A 24,291-nucleotide genomic window follows, 5' to 3' on the forward strand; every position below is an offset into this window, starting at 1 on the left:
ATTACACACGAATTTCTGCTATCAGTCTTATTGATAAAAAAGTAAAATCTTGTGTCTTATTTTACTACCGTTAATCGTACCCTATATTATATAGTCCCATTCGATTGAAAGTTAAGAAGAACATAAATTTTGTATATTGCAGCACAGTAGGCAGTGTTTGTGGAGTTTACTCCTTCAGAATCGATTTTCATATAAGGCGCCCGGTATGAGAAAAATATGGAGAGTAAAACCTACTCATCAAATGGGATAGTAACGTTTTTGGTGCGCATCATTTCTCGCGCACTTTCACTTTTCAGTTGTCTTTGTGTTTATACTTGTGTGTAGCCAGCATACATAGTACACTACGTAATAGCTTACGCATGTAGCTTAATATACCTATAAGGGAGTGCCAAAATGTAACTTACTGGATGGACCTTTTAAAATTGGAATTTTGAGTTCCGCTTTTAACAGGAGTTGTGTTTGGGCATTTCCTAGCATATTTTGAGCGTTAAGGATTTATTTGATTTTTTAACTAATACGCTTTTATTAGCTTCTGCTGTATGTCTGTTTGCAACCGACTCCAATGGACTTGATTTTGTTTAGTACCTGTTCTAAGACAGTCGTTCTTGTGGAGTAAGCTCCAGTGCGTCGGAGCTGACACACACACTTTTTTTTTATTCCATTGTCAGTTGTAATATTATGCGATTTTAACCATTTACTAATAATTACTAATTTAAATGTAAATGTGTATACTGTACAGTTTTCGAGACCTTATTTTACGCAGTAACCATAGTAAAGTGCACAGACTGTTTACTTTTGCTTGCTGGATGTTTTGCTGATGCTTTTCGTGCTCTTATACATTGCGCAACAAACTTTTATGTAGATATTCCTGTAAAAACAACCTCCATTTTCAAATGTTATTGAAATTATATAGAAATACACTATTACTACAATACAAATTATATTAGCTGCATGCAAGCAGGTCATTATCGAATCCAGCCTTCAACCCGCCAAATAAACATACACCAAAACAATGGCGTAAATTTTATTACTAATTTACAAACAAACACATATTTCGTATGTTACAACTAGGAGAAGTACAGAAATTGACAGTAGTTGTATAGAAGTTGGTTATTTGTTTAAAGAGCGGATACGTAGTCCATTTGAAGAATAAAGTTTATGGTAAAATACAATAACAAAGCACATTCAGTAAACGGTAGTAAAAGTGTACGTTCCACACTGCTAGCTTCAAATGTGCGTAATAAACACATGGTCAAAGAAATTATCATTAAGAGAGCATTGTCACAAACTGACAATACTAGGAGAAATTTAACACTATTGTGTCCCCTTCCCATTGAACTGTTGATATTTGTATATGTATATATATCATCCATATTTATATTGTTTTCTCTACCGACTTAACATGTCGTTAGCATATGTTGTGCTTTGCATCAGTTGTGTTATTTATTCGACCAAATCCATTGAAGTGAATAGAGAAATAAAAAATTTCAATAAAAGAGGTATTTTGAATAATATACCAAATTCAAACCGAACATATGTCAGAAAAACATACCATGATACGCGATTTTGGCCTCAAAGGGATAGCAGATGTAAGTATATCGATTAAAGATTATATTTTATTATATTTATAATTAAGTTTTGTATATTTTATCACAATTATTAATGTTTGCGCCACAATAAAACCTAACCGGAAAATAATGAATAAATAAATAAAAAAGTTTTGCCTGCACTAAACTAAACTATCCTACAACTAACATACACTTTTATAATTTATGGCAATACAACGTTTGCCAAGACGGCTAGTTTTTCTATATAATTATTCGTTTTCATTTTCGTTCCTTTGTGCACCAATGCGACTTCAAACAAAAATTAATGATTGTTACCTATAAAAAATAGACCGCAATTTCCTGTAGTCTTAGTAAAATTAAAAAAAAAACATATAGTTGCAATTCATACTAGTAAATTAATTACAGGTAATTAGTAATTTATCGCTAATACATTGCATACTCCCTCAACATTCATTTGAAATTAGTTTTATCAAAAAAACACATACCTGCAGAATCGTGCAGTGGGATCTTCTGGCATCGGGCAGCTATCAAGTCAATATCGAATATTTATTTGACAGCTCGCTATTTTACATTAACAATAGCTTTACGGTTAACAGTTAAAGTGCAAAACATTGTTTGCTTAACCGGTACTGTAACATGTTTGTTATTATATTAACCCAGGCTAAGCCTTAACCTATTTAACTATAAAATCAAAGTACGTTGCTTGTTATATTTACGTTCTATATCCGTTATGTTTCGTTTTAACAGATGTACAACTATGTTAATAATTACTATTGCTTTATACAAATATTTTCATTGCATTATCCATTTATTTTTGTCATCTATGCTATTTTACTTAACCTACACATAAATTATGTTACAAATAAAAATTCATTAATTTTTATGATGTAATGTTATCTTAATAAATATTTGTATGTATACTCTCGGCATTTATATATTTAAGCATTTAGGCATTTAATATGTCGGGCCACGAAACTGTAGGCTACGCCCTGTGTCCATGGGAAATTTCATTATTACTACAGATATCTCTCAAGCGACTCGTGTGTCATTTAAAATAGAAAAACAGAAAGAAAGAAAAACATTTATTTTATTTCACAAAACACTCCCAGGATACACTTATGTAATATAAAAAGATAAAAGTACAAAACAAACCAAAAAAGAACGTATTTAAATAGTAATAGATTTAATATTGGAGAGTTCCTGTGCAGTGCAGAAAATGGGTCACCGACTCAGGATTATCTGTGACACGGCCGTGGCTATGACATAGCACTGATTTTGGGCTATGTGTTTTAAAGCTGACTATAATTTGTAGTCCCACGGGTTCAGATCTGGGTTAGTTATCAGTTCTTATGAACTCCAGAACGTGAAGCTTAGCTAGATCGTGCCTTGTGACCAGGTGCAGATTAAAAGTTTAAGTAACATTTAAAAAAAACGTATTGATTCCACAATATGATGACGACAGTCTTTTGATATACATTGTGAATGTCTTCACTTCATTTTTCTACTAAACCATGACTGATGCAGGATGACGATCACTTTGCAATTTTTCGACCACCTGTGAAACTTTTTTAGAGCCATGAGCATACACTTTGGTTGTTGAAGTGCTTCTTCAATGTTAAAAATTTTATTCAGTTGCCTGTACTTTTTACATTCGTATCGAGACAATAAGCATTTAAATCGAGCCACTCTCCCTTTAACGGCAGGGATTCATTAAGGGCATATCGTGTATGCGACGATACGAATTTGTACCATAATAGCTCCCGTAAAGGAAACTTTGACTTGAAAATCGAACCACGAGAAGACCAGTCCCTAAGTTAAATAATGCGATACATATAATAGTATGCGATAAAAAAAATCAATTTGTATCAAAGTAACAAGAAATAATTAACTGTTAGCTCTAACAACATGTCCAGCAACATAACCGGATATTACAATGGCTGACAAATAGTTATACCCATGTTAAATGCATCATCAGAGTATGGCCCTGATGATGCTTATGCGAAGCTTAGCCATAGATAAGTTAGCGTTTCAGTTAGTTAGTTTATAAAGGTCTTTATGTAGCATAAGCTTAAAATTAAATACATGAATACTGTACATAACCACTTAAGAAGCAATAGAGTAGTTTGGGTAGCTGTTTGGTGGTGCCCAGTATTATCGCAAAAGCCATTCCGTGAGATAGCAGAAGTACTTAGTATACTAAATATAATGTTTGATATTGATATGTTTCTGCGTGTTTGTGTTTAAGTTTTAAAGATTTTTTAATGATTACTGTATATCTTAAAATGTTATGCAAGAATATCAAAATCTTAGGATTGTATCAGACATTGACATGAATGAAATCGCATCATTGTGCATCTTTGATTGAATGGTCCCACGGGTTGTTTGGAGAGGTTTTAAGGTCTCCGTAGCTATTGACTTAACATGGCTAGGGATACATTTGCCCTACTTCAACCGCTATTGCGCTAGTCACCATGAGACATGCTGCGCGCATTCGCGGAGTTGCTCATATTTAGGATTTTTCAAAAATCCCTTACCATTAGGTGAACGTCATGGTGGTTCTATCACTTCTCATATATGCTTTTATCGCTAATCTTTTCAATTTAACATTATATTGGATGTCAATTCTTTTAGATGAAACCTTAATGAGGTTTTTATGAACTGAATTTATGGTTACTGATTATTTTGCAACGTTTTTCTATATTTTCTTTGAAATTTTTAACGTTTTCCCTGTGCTTCACTGGGGCGGCATAAGAATAGGGGAGTGCCAGGCCCAAGAGTATTGTAAGAGGGGACTTAGGGCTGTTTGATGTGGGACACTTACTGCTGCCGTCCAATGAAGAAAGCAGGTATGGACCAGATTTATCCAGACTAAGTATTACGCTCGCACAGAAAACCGGTACATAGTAGTGGCATAGTTCGAATACGTTAGTATCGAGAAACGGAGTTAAAATAGCCCGGGTGATAAATTAAAATAATGTTGATATCATCACCATCATCGTAAAGCAAGAGCAGCTAAGCTAGTTTATAAAATAACCATTTTCTTTGTAAAAATGTCAAAAGGGAGTCGGTAAAACCATACCATACGTTTTAGTTTGAGTATTTCAGCGGCTGAAAGTATCCTTTAATTAACTTTCTAGTTCTTTCACTTTTCACGGTTGTGACGTTTCCAAACGGAGGATGCGCGGGTGCATCTGGAGATAACGGTACTTGTATGACAGCGAGAGAGTGCTCCCAACGAGGCGGATCAGCTAATGGATACTGTGCAAATGGATTCGGATTGTGCTGTATATGTAAGTAGAACGATAAGTTTAAACTTGCTTGAAATCTTAATTTTATTATTATGTGTTTAGATTCAGTTAATACAATATTTTACTAATAAATTCTGAGATTAGATTAATGTTACGGTTATTCACGACCAACTTGGCTCTCATTGACCAAAGAGTGTGACATGCCGGAGGTAATATTTGGTCAAATTATAAGTGTTCATGAACTCAATTGTTAAACGCCAGCTCTTGGGATGTCAATGACTGCCGGGACGATTTCCCTCAAGGTCTCTCAGCTGCGAATCTTCTTCTATAGTGCACTCATGGACGCGCGTAAGCGATTAAAGAGATAATTTAAACCTATAAATGCTGGAGTCTGCATGGTCTTATCGACAGCCTACACTACGAAATCTACAGTATTCATTACTATGCAAAGGATACGACATGTTTCTTACACCGCTTGTGCCAACATCTCTCGGGATAGCGTCGACGAGAACTCAAACAAACTTCTGTCTGACATCAAGACTATGCTAGGCAATGTTTCGGGAACAGCCAATATTTTGTCCGGTTCAACCCTAAGAAAATATAGGTGCATTCATTGCTAAAAAGCCGCCCTTTGTCAAACCCTTCTTTCGAAACTGCCACAGCCTGTATCGGCATATTTGGCATCGATATATCTAACGACGTTTAGTTCCGTGGTTATTTAGAAGAGACAAAGTCTAAAAAGATTGGTCTACTTATCTCAGTAAGGTAAAACAGTACTTTAAGCTATCGTCTGCAACTATATCAACTATACAGAAAAAGATCCTGTTTTAGAAACGAGCATAATATTAAGATAAAATATGTATGAGTATGATTAAATGTTATATATTTTATAGTTATGATATCATGCGGAAGTACAACAGCAGAGAATGGTACTTATTTCGTAAACTCTGGTTACCCATCGCCATACGACGGTACTGGCTCCTGTGAACTTACTGTTATAAAGTCACACCCGGATGTGTGCCAAATAAGGTAACAAAAAAGTTTATTATATTTTAAGTATTCAATAAACTGACAACGATATCCCTATAATGTTATTTAATATGACAACGTGCTTTAATTTTGTTTTCAGATTCTATTTCCAGTCGTTTTTTGAATACTTTTTTAGTTAAATAAACATTTTTATTTAAATATTTTGATGTCATTCAACTGCCGGGATTGTTGATGGAGGAAATTTTCCCGTGTTTTCATTCGATTTTCTACATTGAATTGCTTGTGTGGTGTTCTCTTCAAACTTTTTATTGAGGGACTGAGCAGTACCATGTCATCGGCATAGTTTAAATTATTGACATATCTGCCATCTAATTTAAGCCCTACCCTCAGTTCTACTCAGTACCACAATAAGTAATAATAATAATTCTTATATAAATTAATCATTAAATACATAAACTCCTCAATGACCTTCTTTTATTTTAGATTAGACTTTGACCGTTTTACAATCGCCGGCCCGGAGAAATCTAACCATGTTTGCAATCAAGACCAGTTCATAGTATCTGGAGGTAATCCTGTTCCGGCAATCTGCGGCGTAAATCAAGGCAATCACAGTTGAGTTTCACATTCTTTGTTACAATATTTCATATAACTCTCACATTTACATGGAATAACAATCATTATCACTAATTTCAACTGTACTATAATTTTTGGACGTCGGAGGGTTACAGCCTTGGAGATAACACACCTCACAAAGTCTATAAATGTTGGTATGTCTAAGAAGGTCGCGGGGTAAATTTAACCTCAATATAAGCCCTAGATGACTCATATTTAGAATTCACTACAATAAACCCCCACTTGTAGTATCCCCTTCCCTTAATGTCTCACTTTTGCCGAAATACTGAGTTTCGAAATCTCGAACGATTGCCAATTCTGCAGTTAACTGGAAAGCAAAGCCAAATTTGCTTCACAGAAACTCAGAAACAAATAGACCCTTCCAGATCAAACTCAGTATCATCTTTTAATGAATTTACTGCGTATAACGCAGAGCTGCCCGAATTTTCTGGGATTCACCACTTTGTTAACAGCTCGATCATTTGGCTTTGTGTTGTTTGTCTTTTACCAAATTTATCAGTGGGAGTGTGAGTCATAAAGAGCTGTGTGACCTCTGCGGCCCAATTCCACGCTCAACCCACTTGAAAAAATTTAATTATCTTCCACATCATCTCAGTGTGTGGCGTTCCGCATGTAATGATAATGCATGGTTGTTAAAAAAAGCAGAGATTGCATAAGAGGTGAGCGTAAAAGAATAATTAGTACATAATATATTATAACACCAATTTTTATTTAAATTTGTAAAAAATTGCGCATTTTTTCTCTAGCACTTACATTTACTTACCGTGAGCTAGAATCGTTTATTGAATTGATGGCAACCTCTGCTGGTGGCATTATACCAGTTTTTTTACATCAATTCTTTACATTATTATTACCTTTAAAATGACATATTAATAATACTGTAATTCATAACAGGTAATAGCGACATATAATTTGTGAGCTACCTATCGCTAATACAAATCAGACTCTTTCAACATGCTCTTAAAATTAGTTTTATCATAAAAAAGATAGCTGCAGAAACGAGCAGTTGGTTCCTGTACTACAACTACAGTTCCTAACATATACGAGTATTTGTGATATTCATGCAGAGTGTGATTCCCCCGTAAAGTGGCTAACGTCATAAAGATGGAGTCAGCCGGTCTCGTAAGCCGAGTGTATTTACTGTGCAACATTTCTTTTGATTATTGTGAGATTAAATTAAGCAAAATTAAATGCCTTCATGTAAACAACCATAATTGGATCATAAACTCTAGCGCCAATATCAGCTAAAATGTCAAGTGGTTGAAAATGTGCCAAAAGCTTTACTGCTTCAATTAAATAATTTAATATTATACTTTGCACTTTCGCTTGCATTCGTGTGTGAATCTTTTATATTGAAACCGCTAATCAAACTCTCAAAATGATTAGTAGAAATCCTTACGTGAAAGATGAATCTTAGTTATTCTTTAACGTACTGTTAAGTAAATTCATAATATTGGCTGGTTTTTTACAAGTTTTTTAAAATCCATTCTTGATAAGGCATTGTGTATTGTTGAAATTAGAGTTTTCTCAATAGATTTTTGCGGATTAGATATAAGAAATATATATATATATATATACCTCAGGATTTTGGCAGTTAAATGCAACAAGGTTCCTGTAATACTTTTCTTGACTATCTCAACAGCGTTCAAATGTGTGCAATAAGTTTTTCATTAAATACTCCATTCGGCAGTTTTTAAATAAATTATATTAAGATAAGATTCAGTTTTTTATATAAATTACGTAAAATGTTGTTATTGTTAATAAGATAAATATAAATTATTTCAGTGTACATCGATGCTGGAGTTGGAACTACAAATCCTGTTAAGTTAACTATCGTTACAAGTGGGATTTCTTTTGAAAGGACATGGAAAGTTAAAGTCACTCAGATACCTTGCAGTACTATTTATAAGGGTGAGATATAAATATACTCATAATGAAGAACACAATTTTAATAAATACTTTTTGATATCATATATAAACAACTATACTCTCCATATGTTATTATTATGTATATAAAAATAATAAATCAATTTTGCATACTAACAATATATAAACACATTTATCACAGCACCACCCTTTTACAACATTCCCCTAATGTCCCGCGTAGTATCGTAATATTGGATCTGGAAATGTCAACCGCTTGCCAATTCAGCTGTCATCTGGAAGGCATAGTGAAATTGGCACTACTTCAAGTTGGCCAATATTGTTGCGCTTTATAAGGTTCATAACGGCCACAAATTAAAAAGTACTGTTTTCGTCTCTGGTCTGGTGTACTCGGATCCCGTACTCTGTGAACGGCTTGATAGAGAACGCGGAGGCTGGGTAGAGACGTTGCTTTTGTTGCATTAATGTAATGAACACTAATTGTTATACCAGGTAATTTGAATGGAAGTTGTTGTCAGAAGAAAATGGTCTTTAAAACCTCATAAAAAAGTCGACATGTTAAATAGACCTACCTTTCCTTAGCGTTCCTCCGGTGTTGCAAGAGTTTCGCCAGCAGTGATCACATAAAATCAGATGACCCGTATGCTCATTTGTCCTCCTCCTTCCCAAAAAAAGGTTACGTCTACGGAGCGTAGCAGATATGTCTATTCCAAATACGTGTATGTATAGATTAAAAACACACCCGGGTATGCAGCAGACATAACATGATGTCATATTATTTTTTTTATAGAGCGCAGAGAACAAACAATTAATGAAAATAGTCACTCTTTTGTAACCGTGGCGGATATTAGTTTAGGAGATATCTTCAGCAACGCGTTGAGTAGTAATCAGCACCATGTATAAATATATTCTTACATATTTTTAGCCGACGAAGGTTGTCTCCAATACTACACTGGAGTTTCAGGTCAACTTCGATCATTCAATTATGACCCCGCATTTGGACGGCAACTAAGTAACCAGGATTATGGAATATGTGTTAGGATGGAGAGAAATTTTTGCGGCATTCAGTATACTGCATGCCCTGATACGGGTAAGTATAATAGTCTTCATAAATGCATGGGACTTAATTTATGATTTTGCCTCCCATGCCCATTACGCATAACAGGTAAATAATATTTCAAAAATTAGGAATCTGGAACATATATTCAAGGATTCATATGAATCCTGATGGGGTTAATCTTAGAGGATCATACCGATAGTGATCGACGATTAACCGTGAATACTATCATCAGATTTTCATCGAGCATACTTAATTTTGCATATACCGCAGGTGTATCTGCATTTATTAGAATATCTGCTATCTTATTAAAGTCTGCTATCCCCATTTCGGATATATTTTCAGGGCTATGTCTGTATCTACGTGTGGTTGAATGTATAGTGGTAACGCTGGTGTTCCCGAAGACAGCGTACTATCTGCAATAATGATTCTTCAGCATATTAATGGTATTCTGTATGAATCGAAGATGCATCATTACGCAGATGGGAGTACTCCAGTACTGTTATGCCACAATAAATTTATATCTTTTTATGGATTCTCCTCTTGAGAAGATTGAGGAATGGGTTTAAATTAACCTTGTCAAACTTCGAAGAAACTGGGTGTCATTAGCAGAGCACGACAGTACTTCCGACAAGGCCTAGTGTTCTACAAAGTGAAGGTCCGGCCTCCTGTGGAGTATTGCTCTCATCGGCTTTAACAATTTGACCACGTGCAAAACCAGAGCTTCTCGAACTGTCGGGATCAATTACTTTATATATGTCGCTTCATTTGGTATTCAAGTGTTCCAAAGAGGTGTCTAAGCTAATTTCTGCTACGGTATTCCACCTCCACACGACACAAACTTGGATATTATCATTGCCAATTTGGATATATGGCGATCCTTCTTAAATGCTTTACCCTGTCTTTTTTGTCATTGTACTTGCACGTGTGTATGCGAAGTTCGTTCCACAGTTTGGTGTATAACCAGGCATCTTTGCATGGTTATTTCAGGACGATAAGATGTGGGTACCTTTTGAAAAAACGCGTACACCCTTTTAAATGGCCAACAAATATTCTGTGGTTCCTGTTGTGTTGCAGGAGAAAGTGGGCGGTGGTGATCACCAGTTTGTAAATCTTCGCTTTCTATAATAAAAAACACTTGTTATTAAAGAGGGAGAAACTGGAATAAAATATAAAAAAGCTTAACGGTAAAAAAATCCCATGTTAGGCCGATTTGAGCCTAATGACCACAACAATAAAGAAAAACTAGCCGGAGTTTTTATGCCTCACGCCTTTTTATTTATTTTCCAAAAAGTGGTACATTTTAACTTTCAATAGGTAATTAAAATATCCAATGTTGACTATTATGATTTGTACAAAAATAGTATTTAATGGATAAAATATATTATAACTTTATATATTCTTAATAATTATTTGTTTTCAGTTAACAACAGGTCGCGTTCTTTTACGATCGGTGGCAATAGTAACAATCCAGTAAACTCCATGATCGGATCTGGTGCTGGTCCAAATAACTGCGCCTATGATTGGCTGCTTGTACCCTGTGCGGCAAACGTGGGAAGAATACAACCAGCGCAAGCTCTTTGCACGGACAGAATCTGTGGTGGCACCTTCTCTGCTGATCTGTCTATGCAACCCGCTACAGTTCTAAGTGAGTATTAAGTGCTGGATACATAAAGATTAATGATACATATCGCTACGTAAAAGTCGCTTTTTGAGCTGTTTGAAATAAATGATACTGTGACTATTACGAGCGTATGATGCTGTTACCAACAGATACACCATCGTCTTGTGTCACTTACTCCGATAACAAAATACGCTAAAACCTCATTTACTAGAAAACAATGAAATTATGACAATTAATTTTGGAAATTCGTATGTTCAAGCCTAACATGCTTATTATATCGAGGAAAAAAACTATCGTATGCTATGAGGTGATAACCCCCCTTTTCACTCACACAATCACAGATACATCATTTAAGGTCGAAAAAGTGAAGTCAATCTCATTTTGGTGGCACCATCAGGACTGACTTGCCTCGGGTGTTCCGATTTTCGAAGCCAAATTGCCCCACTATCAAGTCCTCGTAGCTATATTTGCCCAGTTTTGCGTTGAAGTCACCCACGACAACAAGGAAGGTCTCAGAAGTTCGGATGGCTTTTGAGATGCGTTTTGAAGTTGAAATGTCATTCAACAATTACCGTTCCGTTATTTTAAGTATTTTGTATACTAACCTAGTCGACATACTTCAGTAGAAATTTATGGGCTAATGAGAGTGAATATCAAATTTCATCATGTCAGTGAAGAACGCAATTACCTTGCTGCTCAGAGTTTTGGGTTTTTCAAGAATCTTGAGCGGAACTGTATTATACTGTCGAAGACGAATCAAATTTTCTTATGAACTGAAGGCATGAAATAAATATCAAGGTTTCATATAATTTCATATTATCAAATAAGATAACAGTATAACTAACTGCAAAACTCCCCAACTAACTCAAACTGGCTTCATTACCTATCTCATTGCTTAAAACTTTGCAATTTGCATTCAAACGCAGTGCTTTCAAATACGCTCACTAAAACTATTTGGCTAGTTACATAAATATATTCTCATATTTGAAATTCAAAGTTGTAACTTCTGCATTACACAAATTAATATCACTTGAGAGAATTAGACTAAAATGTTCATGAATACCTCATACTCTAGCACGTTTTACATTGGTTTCTGACTCTGAAATATTAAGGGTTTAATATTTTACTCATAATTTCTCGGTACAAAATTTGTTAATGTTATAAATAATAAATACAACGATATACCCATCATGTTCATTGAGTTCAATGCTAAGTAAGAGTAAAGTAAGTAAGGTATTGAGTTCAATGTTAAGTAAGGGAAATTTCCTAAGATAAATTGTGTCGCCTGAGGCGATTGATGTTATGCATTATTTATATCTACTTTTGAGTGATGATAGTTATTGTGGTAAAACTTTACTATACTTACGTTGCTATTTTTTTAGGTAGAGAAGAAAACATTTCCTTAAAAAGTTTTATCAGACATGCTAGATTCTGCAATGACCCTTATGGTTCTATGCTATTTGCTTATTTGGGGAACTAAATTTGGCATGTCTACTAGTACGTTCTGAGTTGACTTAAATAGCAGCTGGTGTTGCAAAAATTGCCGCAAAATAAGACCAGATCAATGGGGTACAATCAAAAAAGAAAATTTTGTCTACAAAAGGTATTCATTAAAAAAAAAGGTGTATGCAACGAGTCACGAGTCACAATAAGGTGGCTATGTCCAAAGGAGCATAACTTAGTATAATTCAGTACCCAGAAAAAAAGTATACTGCGCGCTGAAAGAGGTGTTAATAAATATTAAATCGCCTTGAGAACAGCGTTTCGAAAAGGCATAATATTATTTATATTAAAATCTACAAACTATTTTTTCAAATAATCACATGTGCTCCTATAATGGAACTTCCTTAAGAATAACAAAAAAATTTTTATTTAAGGACCAACCATCATATAGGCCTTCAAACAAAAAAGACCTTATCAAATAGGTCCATTAGCTTGGGAGTTACAAAGCTATAATTATAATTATTAATTAGATTAATTTTTAAAGTCATAGTCAAAGTCAAAGATACTTTTTGACATAAAATCAACAGATTGCTCGAGAACGTCGTAATCGACGTAATCCAAAAATACAATTCAAATACATGTTACTTTAACAAAAGTTTACAAATATATATTTTAAAAATAATGCAATTCTGTAAAATAACACAGGGCTGAACCATAAAATCCATAAAAAATAACAACTATAGTATAAACCATTAAATTCCAAATTTAATATCGTTCACGTAATCATCAATACTGTAATAACCCTTCGAAATGAGTTAATTAGAATTTAATTTAGTAATTGGAATATTAAATAACTAAAATCGTAACATAATGCAAATATTTTGTAAACTCCTCAACCGACCTTAAAAAATGACAGCATATCGCTAGTGTAATGTGATAACTTTATTCCAAAAAATTTCGGAGGGAACGTAATAAAATTCCAATCAAACGGGGTAACGAGCAGAAACCGTCAAAAGCCAATTCCATTTACGATTTGAAACCTTGCGTTGAAAAAGTTGTAATGAGCATATTAATTAAATCCCTCAGGCAAGCTTCTAATTACGTAATATGCTAAGTAGAACACGCTATACAATAGGGAGTCACTATTGTTTTAAACTAATTACAAGCTTCGTGTGGAAATACTCGTAATTATAACATGTGACGCATCATACATATATTTTTCTTTAAAGGGGATTTCCTACTTGAAATTATTTATTTTTTATGAAAAATATTGTCGAGATGAGCAAGACACAATTTACAAGATTTACAATGCAGAGCCGCTCGTGATTCTTGAAAAACTTAATACGTAACGTCTGATGATGTAATGACTCATAATAACGAACCAAACTCTTAGAAAATTAAAGTGATTTGCTTAAATCCACACGACATAAGTGTTTTTTTTATGAAAATAAGGGACGAGACGAGCAGGACGTTCAGCTGATGGTAATTGATACTCTCTGCCCATTACAAGGCAAGTGCCGCTCAGGATTATTGAAAACCCAAAAATTTTGAACGGCACTACAACAGTGCTCGTCACCTTGAGATATAAGTTCTGAAGTCTCATTTATTTCACTAGCTACGGCGCCCTTCAGCCCATCTTGCTGGCACCCGGTGCAAAGGAGGCTCATACTGGTATTTAAAGTGAAATCTTCATCAAGGCTAAGTAATACCAAATACAACTATGCTCATCGAGCGAGTCTTCTTTGGCCGATTCGAACCGACTTTACTCTAACAAACGTCATATCACCAAGACAAAAACCAAAAATAAAAACTTAATTTTTGATCTAGTGTTATATAGCTATATATATTTTTCATAGCAGCTATCGAACATTTACTAAAAAAATTAACGAATATCTTAAACATCCTTAAAATATGTCCAACCGATAAATTTGATAAATTTTGTTTCATTTGTATTTTTGTGTACTTTTTTCGTCTTATGTTTAATTGTATATTAAATCGTTATATTTTGTATCATATTCACTATTACTTTGTTTATATTTAAGTGGAAACTTTATTGGTTTGTGAAATATAAATTATGTGTTACAATGTGTATATAACTTAAGCTGTTTGTTTTCCAAAAAATAAATAAATATGTACATAAAAAGTACCGCAAAAATACCGGAAATTAAAATTTGTCATATGCTCTGCTTGTTATCAACATTTCATGCGGTGTACCTCTTACATATTCTCAAGGAATAATGCAAATGGATATTATCTTTATCAGTTATCTCATTGTCAATACTAATTTAAGGCTAACTAAAAGACCTAATTTAAGTCTTAACTTTAGCAATAACAAACATGTTAAAGTACCGGTTATGCAAAAAATTTGTTGCAACATTTGACGATTTTATGTGACTTCATAACTTTAACTGTTAACCGTAACCGTCCAATCTTCGCCAGTTAAAGTTATTGCCAATTTTAAATAGCGACCTGTCAAAAGTTTCCAATAAATATTCGATATTGACTTGATATTGACTTGATATTACACTTTTTTACTTTAACTTTGACAATGCCAAGGAATACAATGGTGCAACACATTGTGCAGTCTATGTTAAAGTCTTTAATGTTAACGTTAAATTTGCCTTAATTCTTAACAGCTAATACGATGCAACCCCGCTTTAATTTAAAAACAGTTGCAGTACAGTGAGGTATTGGACATGAGTAGGTTATCAAATGAAGCGTCAGTAGGTACATGTGCGGCTGAAGGAAATGCTATATATACAGAGCTTATAAAATATATCAAGGGAAATCACTGACCACTGCTATGTAATATTAATGTATTGTGCGCTAACTTCATAATAGCGTACTTAAAGTTGGCCTCATTCCGTTGCCATATGGCAACGTGAGCTAATAGGAAGTTAAGCTAGATAAGGCAGTGGCTGGAAATTTTGTCAAAAATCTCAGAAATTTGATTATTAGATTTATTTTCTGACAGAAAAAATTTGAAAATGTGAAAGATTTTGGTGTTCAAGAACATACCCCACATATATATAATGCGCTCAAAGAAATTGTATACACGTATTGAAGTGAAACATACAGCCCTATCGGTGACACGGCCTCTTTTAGAATTTATCTTCCTTCTCAGTCAGATCACCATTTTGTTCTTAAATCAGTGATAGCATTGGTATAAAACAAGAAATACATTATCTTTTATGCATCTACATATAATTACCAAATAAATTAGGTACTTTAATTAGGTTGAAGGTAAATTAATGTTAAAAAATGTTAGGTTCTTTCATTCGTAATCGCAAATTATACTAACCATTACGCCTGTGAGAGCCATACAAAAGTTTTAAATTGTTAATAAAGTAGTTACGCCGCAATCCAAAAGTTTCTTAAAGAGTCTTTACAAACTCTCTCTCTTGTACTTCGTTTCATATCGCTGTATTTCGCTTCCAAACTAACTCGTTTCCAAGTGCTCTTAATTATTAACCGATCTTAAGAATGTTCTCGAACCGTCCTTCCACTTTATTCTTCTTTATTGTTCCGTACTATTATTGATTAGTTCAAACAAATTTATATAATTTTATGTTAATCATCAATGGACAAGCATCAGTTTCTCTTCATGCGAGGATTCCATGCCCATTGGTGAGCTAAGAGCTTTTTTATGTGAAGTTTTTCGAAGAATGGGCTAGACTACATTAATACAATACTAGTTAGGTTACGTAGATAGCCGAATACTGACTGAGCGAGCAGCCGTGCGAGGCAAATCCTCGGTCGGTCAAGACGTGCCTCGCTCGAGCGTGTCGCAGCCCGATCTGAATGTTGTCGGTTTTTGGCCATGCTCAAAAGAGCCTCGGTACGTTTGCAGCACGCACTCTACACGGTTATGTTTTGTCTCGCTTGTTCGACGAACGACGGAATCTTTTCCAGGCTGTAATAGTAAGGGTTTCCTCAACATTCTGAACACAGAACTAAAAATCCAAAGGCGGTCAACACAACTCTTCTTGCTCTTGGCACCCTGCAATTTGTTTTCGTTTTCTGTTTTTGTACAAGTCGAAAAATATAAAGGCAGTGGTGGCTATAGCTTTCCGAACGTACGCTCTCATGAAAAACTGGCTATAATATAAGCCGCGTTAGGCACGTGCAGTCTCTGTTCGACTTCACTTCTTCTTGGAGCCCATCCGTGGCTCTGCCTTGCCGCGCGCGGCAGCCTCATGCAAAAAATCTATAGACCATGGCCTCCCGCGACAAAAGTACCTGGCTGATCAAGAATCAGCGCCCATCCCTCCACCACAATCTGACACGGCTCCACGAAGAGATTTTATCTCAGGGAGGTACCACCAGAGTCGGAGAATGCCTCCCTTAGCCGTCTGACTTTAACCACTCGTCGTATTCTGAGGTGGGCATAAAAAGTTTATCATAGAATACATATGAGGAAACAACACTTTGACACGACGCTTAATGCAAACATGAACTTTTGCATCATCGGGGAAATATTTACCAACGTTATCCTGTTCACCACCACCTAGGACACAGCGCATTTAACATAACCCGGGTAAAAAAAATAGCAAATCTTTATGCTTCACAACGGTATATCTGTATTCGTTGGGGAGTGTATAAGTGCTTAGTAGTCTTTGGTAACTTTGACGATCGTACTTCGAATGGATTGTGAACACTCCACAGGGAATGACAATATGTTCATAATTTTTTATTTATTATATTATTATTTATTTAATATTATTCATTTGGAGGCAGGCCCTAGATTGTTCCATTTGGTCGAGTCACTTACGTGACTTTCAGATTGGGATAGCTATAAGACTTCCTTAACAGATCTTATACTGACGACATATCCCGAAAAATACCAGATTCTTCGTCTTCTTTCGTCTTCTGGCAATGTACAATGTTAACTAATTAGGAGTGCAGTGCCCATCGAATGCTCACGTCGCAGGACAACATCGATCTAGCGATGCATCCTTCACGACTTATTTGAATCCTACTTTCACGACAGCTTAACCATGCGATGATGCCATTTTAGTTGTTCAGGTTAGTACCATTAGCTGGAATTCATGAAATTCGTAAATGTTTACTTTCACTTTCATCACATGTCTGGGATTCCATAACCACGTATTTAGCAAGGACTTTTTGTCTCGCACAGCCACGTTTAAGTACTTATCTTCAAACATACACAGCATATACCCATCTTAAAGGCTCAGCATATAAGGCTTAAGCATATCTTGGCCGGATTTTCATTACGGTTGGTTTTCCTTTCCATTAAGTTAAACCTTTTTCTGTTTGCCCCCTTAATATAAAGCTTATTTAGCATATTATTGTAAATGAAGGTATACATAAAGTATAAAGTTAAGAAAAAATAAAATACTTAATAGCTTCTAAAGCGTAAAGTTCTAAATGTGCAGAACTGCAGAGAGGTCACTTGAGAAGTAATTTCCGCGATTTAAATTAAGAATGCCGTTTCTATTAAGAGTTCGATTGCGTTCATTTCCTTTATCGAAATGTAAGTAACATTTCAATTAATAAGAAAATGAGAACGACTCCGTTACGGCAAGTAATTGAACTTAACTATACCTAAACTTTATACTATTTCTCATTGTTTAGTCGTAAATTATAAAGTACTTGTGTGCTTTAGACCCAGACCAGTTTAATAATATGAATGACAAAAATTATTAAACATTTAAATAAAAAAAAATATGGACTTGCATATCATCCACAACCTCCTGCAATACCATAGGAATGGACCCGGAAACACCGCGCACGGAAGCTCAATGCATAGGTTGGTAGTACATGGAAAAAAATCTTAGAACACCTCACTGCAGATGAACGCCATACATCCAGATAATGAAGATGATATCCAAGTTTGAAGCGTGTCGTACATAGATAGAATTAAGCGGTAGGAATAAGGAGTAGGAAAAACTCTCCCAGTGATAAATTCGGTAGAAGAAACATATTGAAATGACGTCTGTACGCAACGCCAACTAATCTAGCCGTTCACAGAACCGTGGATACCCCATTCGAGCAGCTCTACATTGCAGATGGTCAAATAGTTGAACTATTCAACAGTCGAACATCTCTGGGCTGATTCTGAGATGAACCAGACCAGAGATGAGAGCACTACTCCATATGTGTTGTGAGCTGCGCTTTGCAGAGCACTAGAATGTGGGAATGGTTATATCTACCACTTTCTTCGAACTCAATTCGTCTTTGCCTTCCAGATTACCGCGTAATTGGCAATCGAGATTTTGAGACCCAGTATTACGATACTTACTGTTTTTTGGTTGTTAACACTCAAAATTGAGTATTCAATGAACGAGGTTAATTTTACCTGATACCACGACTTTCTTAAGACAGGGCTCGAAAGAAGACACAAGCCCGTATATTCGGTATCTCCAGTACTGTCATCTGTATAGCGATGCATGTTGGAGGCGTCCAACATACATTCCTGGGGGAAGAAGATGGCATAATATCTGTCGTTGATTAACGGGTGACCCTCTAAGAAAGCTCTGATTTTGGAGAGAAAAGAAATAATAGCAATAAGCCTGTAGTTAGCCACTTCCGAAATGTATCCTTTTTAAAGACCGGATGGACCATTATAATTGTGTTTAACTTATTCCATTTATTTTTTTTCTAGCCGATCTTCCTTCATTAGTATGGGCCCGTCTTTACTATAACGGGCGTTGCATAGCCGACCGTAATAACTCAGTCTCATTGAATACCCACAAAATAATAAGGCACCTAAAGATGTTTGAACTTCAAAAATGTTATAGACTTAATAGAATTAATCAGTTTTAGTTTTAATGTGCCTCGAGCAGTTCAAAACCACGTTCATAAAAAATAGTACAGTGACAAATGGTGACAAAAAAGAAATAAATCAATAAACAAAAACTTCTTACATGACGTATCTCTGTTCTTTTTAACTGCTCAGAAATATAAATAGGTATAACAGTTGGGTATACGAATTAGACAGCAGGTTCCGAAGCAGGTGCGTGACCATATGACGTTGGATATGTATTTTAATAGTTTTCGGTCGATAATTCCCTTCTGACATTCATTCCATCAACAAAAATTGTAATCTTCGTTAATCTTCTTTAATCTGTGTTATTATCTTATTTCAGGTACAGTTAAGCCATTTCGTCTTTGGTTTCACACAGACAGCGTAGAAGCACCGGTAGACATAGACAACAGAGGATTCTGTTTAAACTACGTTCAACAGCCTTGTACCAATAATGTTATTTGATTTTTTTTAGCTTGTCACAGCTACAGCCTGCAGTATATTTTGGAATTATATTTAAATTATGACTTATTAATAAATTGTTAATAAATGAGTACGATTCGAAAGCTGTTTGACTTGAAGCCAACAAATTCCACCACGTATCATACCCTACGCTCTGGATGTGTGGCGCTCCTCCACAGTTCTTAAGTAACTGATTCCTGAGATTGTCTAGTGTTCAAGAAAGTTTAGGAGATCACTGCCTTCAGATCATCCGTGTCCTTCTATTTCATAAAAAAGATAAAATAATAAAAACGATTCATAACTTCAATAAGTTTGTTCAATAGCCCATCTATTCACATCACAGAACAGTTAAAAAACATTAGAATGGCCATTACGCGGATTTTGTATGTGAACCACTGTCGCCACTCGATGTTTGTAATACATGCACAAGACAAGCATTCGTACACATACGCAAACTATAACGCAGCCCTATAATTGGCCAATACACGCCTACTTTTGACAGCTCACGCCTATGAAGTTTTGTATTTTTTTACGTAAACCATCATACCGATAATGTTATTCTTCATGGATGGGTACATGATATAGTAGTATAGTGATGTGCCACGCATAACGAACAACCCGACTATCAAAAATCGGTTATGATATAAACCGAATATATACACGTTAATAATAATAGTTATGCATGGTTTCTTTATTGAAAAAAATATATTTTAATAACAGTAATGATTGCAGGTCAATCTGACATAGTCAGGTGACATCAGTAGCAGCTGTTATTTAAAAAAAAATTATAATGCCGGCAGAAGTGAACACTTGAACATTAACGTTATGCGTTTTTAATATCGTGGAACGGTTAGGGAATTATTTCGCACAAATTGCTTTATTTATCAGTATAAAAGTACTAAGTAGCATTTATGTGATTAAATACTATTGTATTTGTACTATTGTATTATATAGAATAAAAAGCTCTTGATTATGGTAATTGCACAACCCTTTAACATATTTTATTTCTTATCTGTGCATTACCTCCTGTTGCGCAGATAAAGAAATCTACAAAAAAGATTGAAGTTGAACACTGTGGCGGTGAAAATATTATAATGATGAAGAGGATATTGAAACAAACAAACCCATAGCAAAATACATATAATATTATACCATTTATTTAAATACACTGACCTAAATTATCGACAAAAATATCGATAACATTTTTTCATTTGTCAACCACTATTGTCTGTCAAATATAGTTTGATACTTTTGTCAGTTACTGTAGGGATGGGGATTAATGGGAGTGTTTAATGGTTAAATTTATTCGATTATTATTCTCATAGAACTTGCAATCAATAATTCCATCTTAATGCTGTATAGATTTATTAGTTGAATTGTATGGAGTGTAAGTTGTAAGTTGTTGAGCAGTTCCTTATATATCGAAATAATAATAAATTTTTGTTTCCATCGCATGTGTTCATCTTTAATTCTTACATATTAGGTACATCAGAATTGTATCTGGCAAAAGTTTATATAAATCTGTAATATATATAATGTTGATGATCCAAATAAACAAATATCATATGAGATGATTATCATATTATATCACGAAGTAAACTGGATACAATACGTTGTAGCTGTACGTAGCGCAATGAAGAATGGTGTAGTGTGATGTAGCGCTGCGTAGCACTATGTATACAGATATTTTGCGTTATTATGCATTAAATATTCATTTCGTATTAATTAATACTTATTACCTTTAACTTTAATAAACCACATCTATTGCTGTTAGGTGGTTAGTTACCTACACTTTGCACATAAAATATATTCAGAGAAATCAATTATGGATCTATTACGAAAACTATTAATACACGAAATCTAAAGCAAATTAATTTCTTCCAATAGACATCTTTTAAAATTATTTTTATGGTAAGATATAAGATTTAGATTAGGTCTCATAAGATTGTTAATCTATCTGTTGTCTCCGAGCTTTTGATAAGATCGCAACGTTTCGTTCTTTTAGTGACGTCTGAATTAAGAGGATTATGATTTATGACATTAAACAAAAATTGTTATATTTTATCAACTTCAAACATAGTTTAGTTCATTGAGGTACATAATATGAAAAGCAAATTTTTCTTCCAAAAGTAGATAATGCAGCAGGATTTTTAAATTTACAGAATTTTTCATGGTGAAATAAATTTTCTGAATGTGACTCTATTTAAATTTCTTATGTCGGTCCAAAATGGATAATTTTTGTGGAATAAAATTTACGTTATAGTATAGGGCATTTAATGTTCTATACACTGATGCATTACTAGCTGATATACGTGACTTCGGCCGCGTACAAACATGACTAAACCCATAGTACTTATAAAAAATATTTGGGATAAAAAGTATCCAAGATGTAATTGACCGGCAATATAAGGTATTTACCTGCGAAATTTTATTAAATTCTGTTAATAAGTGGTTGTGCGCTAAGCTATATAAGTTACTCCAGTTTTTTAACTATACCACGGGAGCTCGTTAATTTTATGTATCAAAAGTATCTAACAGGTGACCGACAATATAAGGTATCAATAAGCCAATTTTTTTTTAAATTATATACATAAGTTGTTGTGTTCTACGCTATATAAGTTACTATAGGTTTTTAATCATCCCACGGTTTCTCTTTAATTTTCCGCGATGAAAAGTATCTAAGATCTTGATCGGGTATGTTACAGAGATTAGCTCGTACAAACAGACAGAGAAACAAAAATATTTAAACAAATTAGGTAGGACTTGTTCTTTTCTCTTCTCACATCCCCCTGACTTGGTTTTGAGCATCTTATTCTTTTATGAGTCGATATCTATAGTTTTATTAAGTATATATTTGAAAAAATGCAAATTTTAGGAATAAAAAAAAAACAAAATTGCCTTTTTATTTTGCCAATTGAATTCTCTTTATGAGAAAACACCCTCATAAATTTAAGTTATTGTATAGGCAATTTAATGTTATAGACTGGTGTCTATAACATTAAATTGGTAATGCATTGGTATGCATTCTTTGAAAAAAAAACAAAATCTTATGATTAAAAAATTAACAAAAAACAAAATCGCTTTTTTTTTTTGGGGATTGACCCCTTAATTGATAAATGCTCTTAAATTTCAAATAAAATAGTTGGTACATTTCACGAATTAATTGGCATACCTATAAGCTATTCCGCATCTGAACACTACCTTCAGGATATTATAATAAAATATCGTTTTCGCTCTCTGATTTAAGGTTTATATAAAGTATATACGTAAAGGGAAAATACTACTATCGTACAAAATTATTTCGAACTTGATAAGATAACCAAATAAATAGTAAACTTTCATTACATCAAAATAAATCTTCGGAAACATAAGATAACCTACGTGACGTCAAAAGTTGGCCATTTCCCCACTAAGCTTTACTTGATCCTTTGTTCCGGCAAAGTAAAGATATTATCACTTACCCAAACTCGGCGTGGTGGGAACGCCGCAATTTCGCCATCAAAGAACATCCTTTCACGCAGAAGTGGCAATCAAAAAAAGATAACGAATTTTTTGTTATTTTTGTTGTATTTTTTTGCTAAGCCTCTCGAATTTGGTAATAATAGTCATATTTGAAAGAAAATAGTAGAAACTTGTTTTAATTTATTTAATTTCTAACTTTAAATAGGTAGATTTTTTTAGGTTAAGCGAAACGCACCGGGGATCACTTTAATGCTTATAAATACTCACTTTTTTACTTAGACTGTAGAATGCCGTTAATTGTAATAAAGTCTTAATAAAACCGAAAATGATCTGACTTCTACCCAGTTGAAAATGCGTTAACAACATAAAATGAAAGTTCATGTATTGCGAATTATTCAAGCAACTACTATCATTAATACTATTTTTACTTATATATAAACAAGGAATAATTAAATAATAATTAAAGAAAGAAATAAGTTCAGCTAAAATTTCGAAACAACTTTTTAATAGTCTACCTTCATCTCTCAAAAAGATTAAGTCGCTAAAAACATTTAAACGTGAGATATCAGACTATATTGTTACAAAGTTTTTATAAAACACGTCTGAAATTGTTTGTTATGTGACAGTGACTTGTAAAAGTGTGTAATCACAAATTTTGTGAAGAAGAATAAGTACTATAATGTATATGTCTGTACTGAACATCTAAAGAACGGCGGATAAATTATTACAACATATTTTTATGTTCTCATGTAAGTGACAATATTATGTTTTTAATGAGAAATAAATATCTTTAACCTAACAAAGGTAAAACATACTTAAAAGCTATTGTTCAGACATTAAAGACAGACACAAGCAGTACACTGTCATTTGCGTAGCCTCTAATTAAAACTGTGATGAGGCAATTAGGTTCGTGTTGAGTCACGTAATAAGCGCCCCCGGATCGATTCTATGCACATTATGTCGAGAAACGCTACATAGATATGTAATATACAAACAAATTCGTTTGTAAATTCATTCATAAACCTTGTACTGAGAGAATTGCATATAAGCAAACACATGGGTAACATTTGCTTTGAGCATGATAGAGAAGGCATTAAAACTCACTTTGCATAGCAAACGTTCTAAAATACGGGAACCACTTACTCTATGACGGT

General features: G+C 34.2%; 1 protein-coding gene across 1 annotated transcript; it reads left to right on the forward strand.

The window, feature by feature from the left end:
- The first annotated feature begins 1,402 nt into the window (after positions 1-1,402).
- Positions 1,403-19,702, forward strand: LOC126978945 (uncharacterized). The gene is made up of 8 exons (XM_050828073.1): positions 1,403-1,589; positions 4,706-4,858; positions 5,710-5,845; positions 6,290-6,417; positions 8,225-8,350; positions 9,249-9,413; positions 10,804-11,028; positions 19,557-19,702. Exons 1-8 carry the CDS (start codon positions 1,403-1,405, stop codon positions 19,676-19,678), a joined length of 1,242 nt encoding a protein of 413 aa, XP_050684030.1. The 3' UTR covers positions 19,679-19,702.
- The last annotated feature ends 4,589 nt before the right edge of the window (positions 19,703-24,291 follow it).

Source organism: Leptidea sinapis, chromosome Z, assembly GCF_905404315.1.
Source record: "Leptidea sinapis chromosome Z, ilLepSina1.1, whole genome shotgun sequence".
Taxonomy (NCBI): Eukaryota; Metazoa; Arthropoda; class Insecta; order Lepidoptera; family Pieridae; genus Leptidea; species Leptidea sinapis.

Excerpts from the sequence above, each read along its gene's own strand:
- LOC126978945 (XM_050828073.1), top strand. The coding sequence starts at position 1,403 with ATGTCGTTAGCATATGTTGTGCTTTGCATCAGTTGTGTTATTTATTCG. Across the intron at positions 6,418-8,224 it reads CGTAAATCAAGGCAATCACA|TGTACATCGATGCTGGAGTT; the intron begins GTTGAGTTTCAC and ends AAATTATTTCAG. Across the intron at positions 11,029-19,556 it reads GCAACCCGCTACAGTTCTAA|GTACAGTTAAGCCATTTCGT; the intron begins GTGAGTATTAAG and ends ATCTTATTTCAG.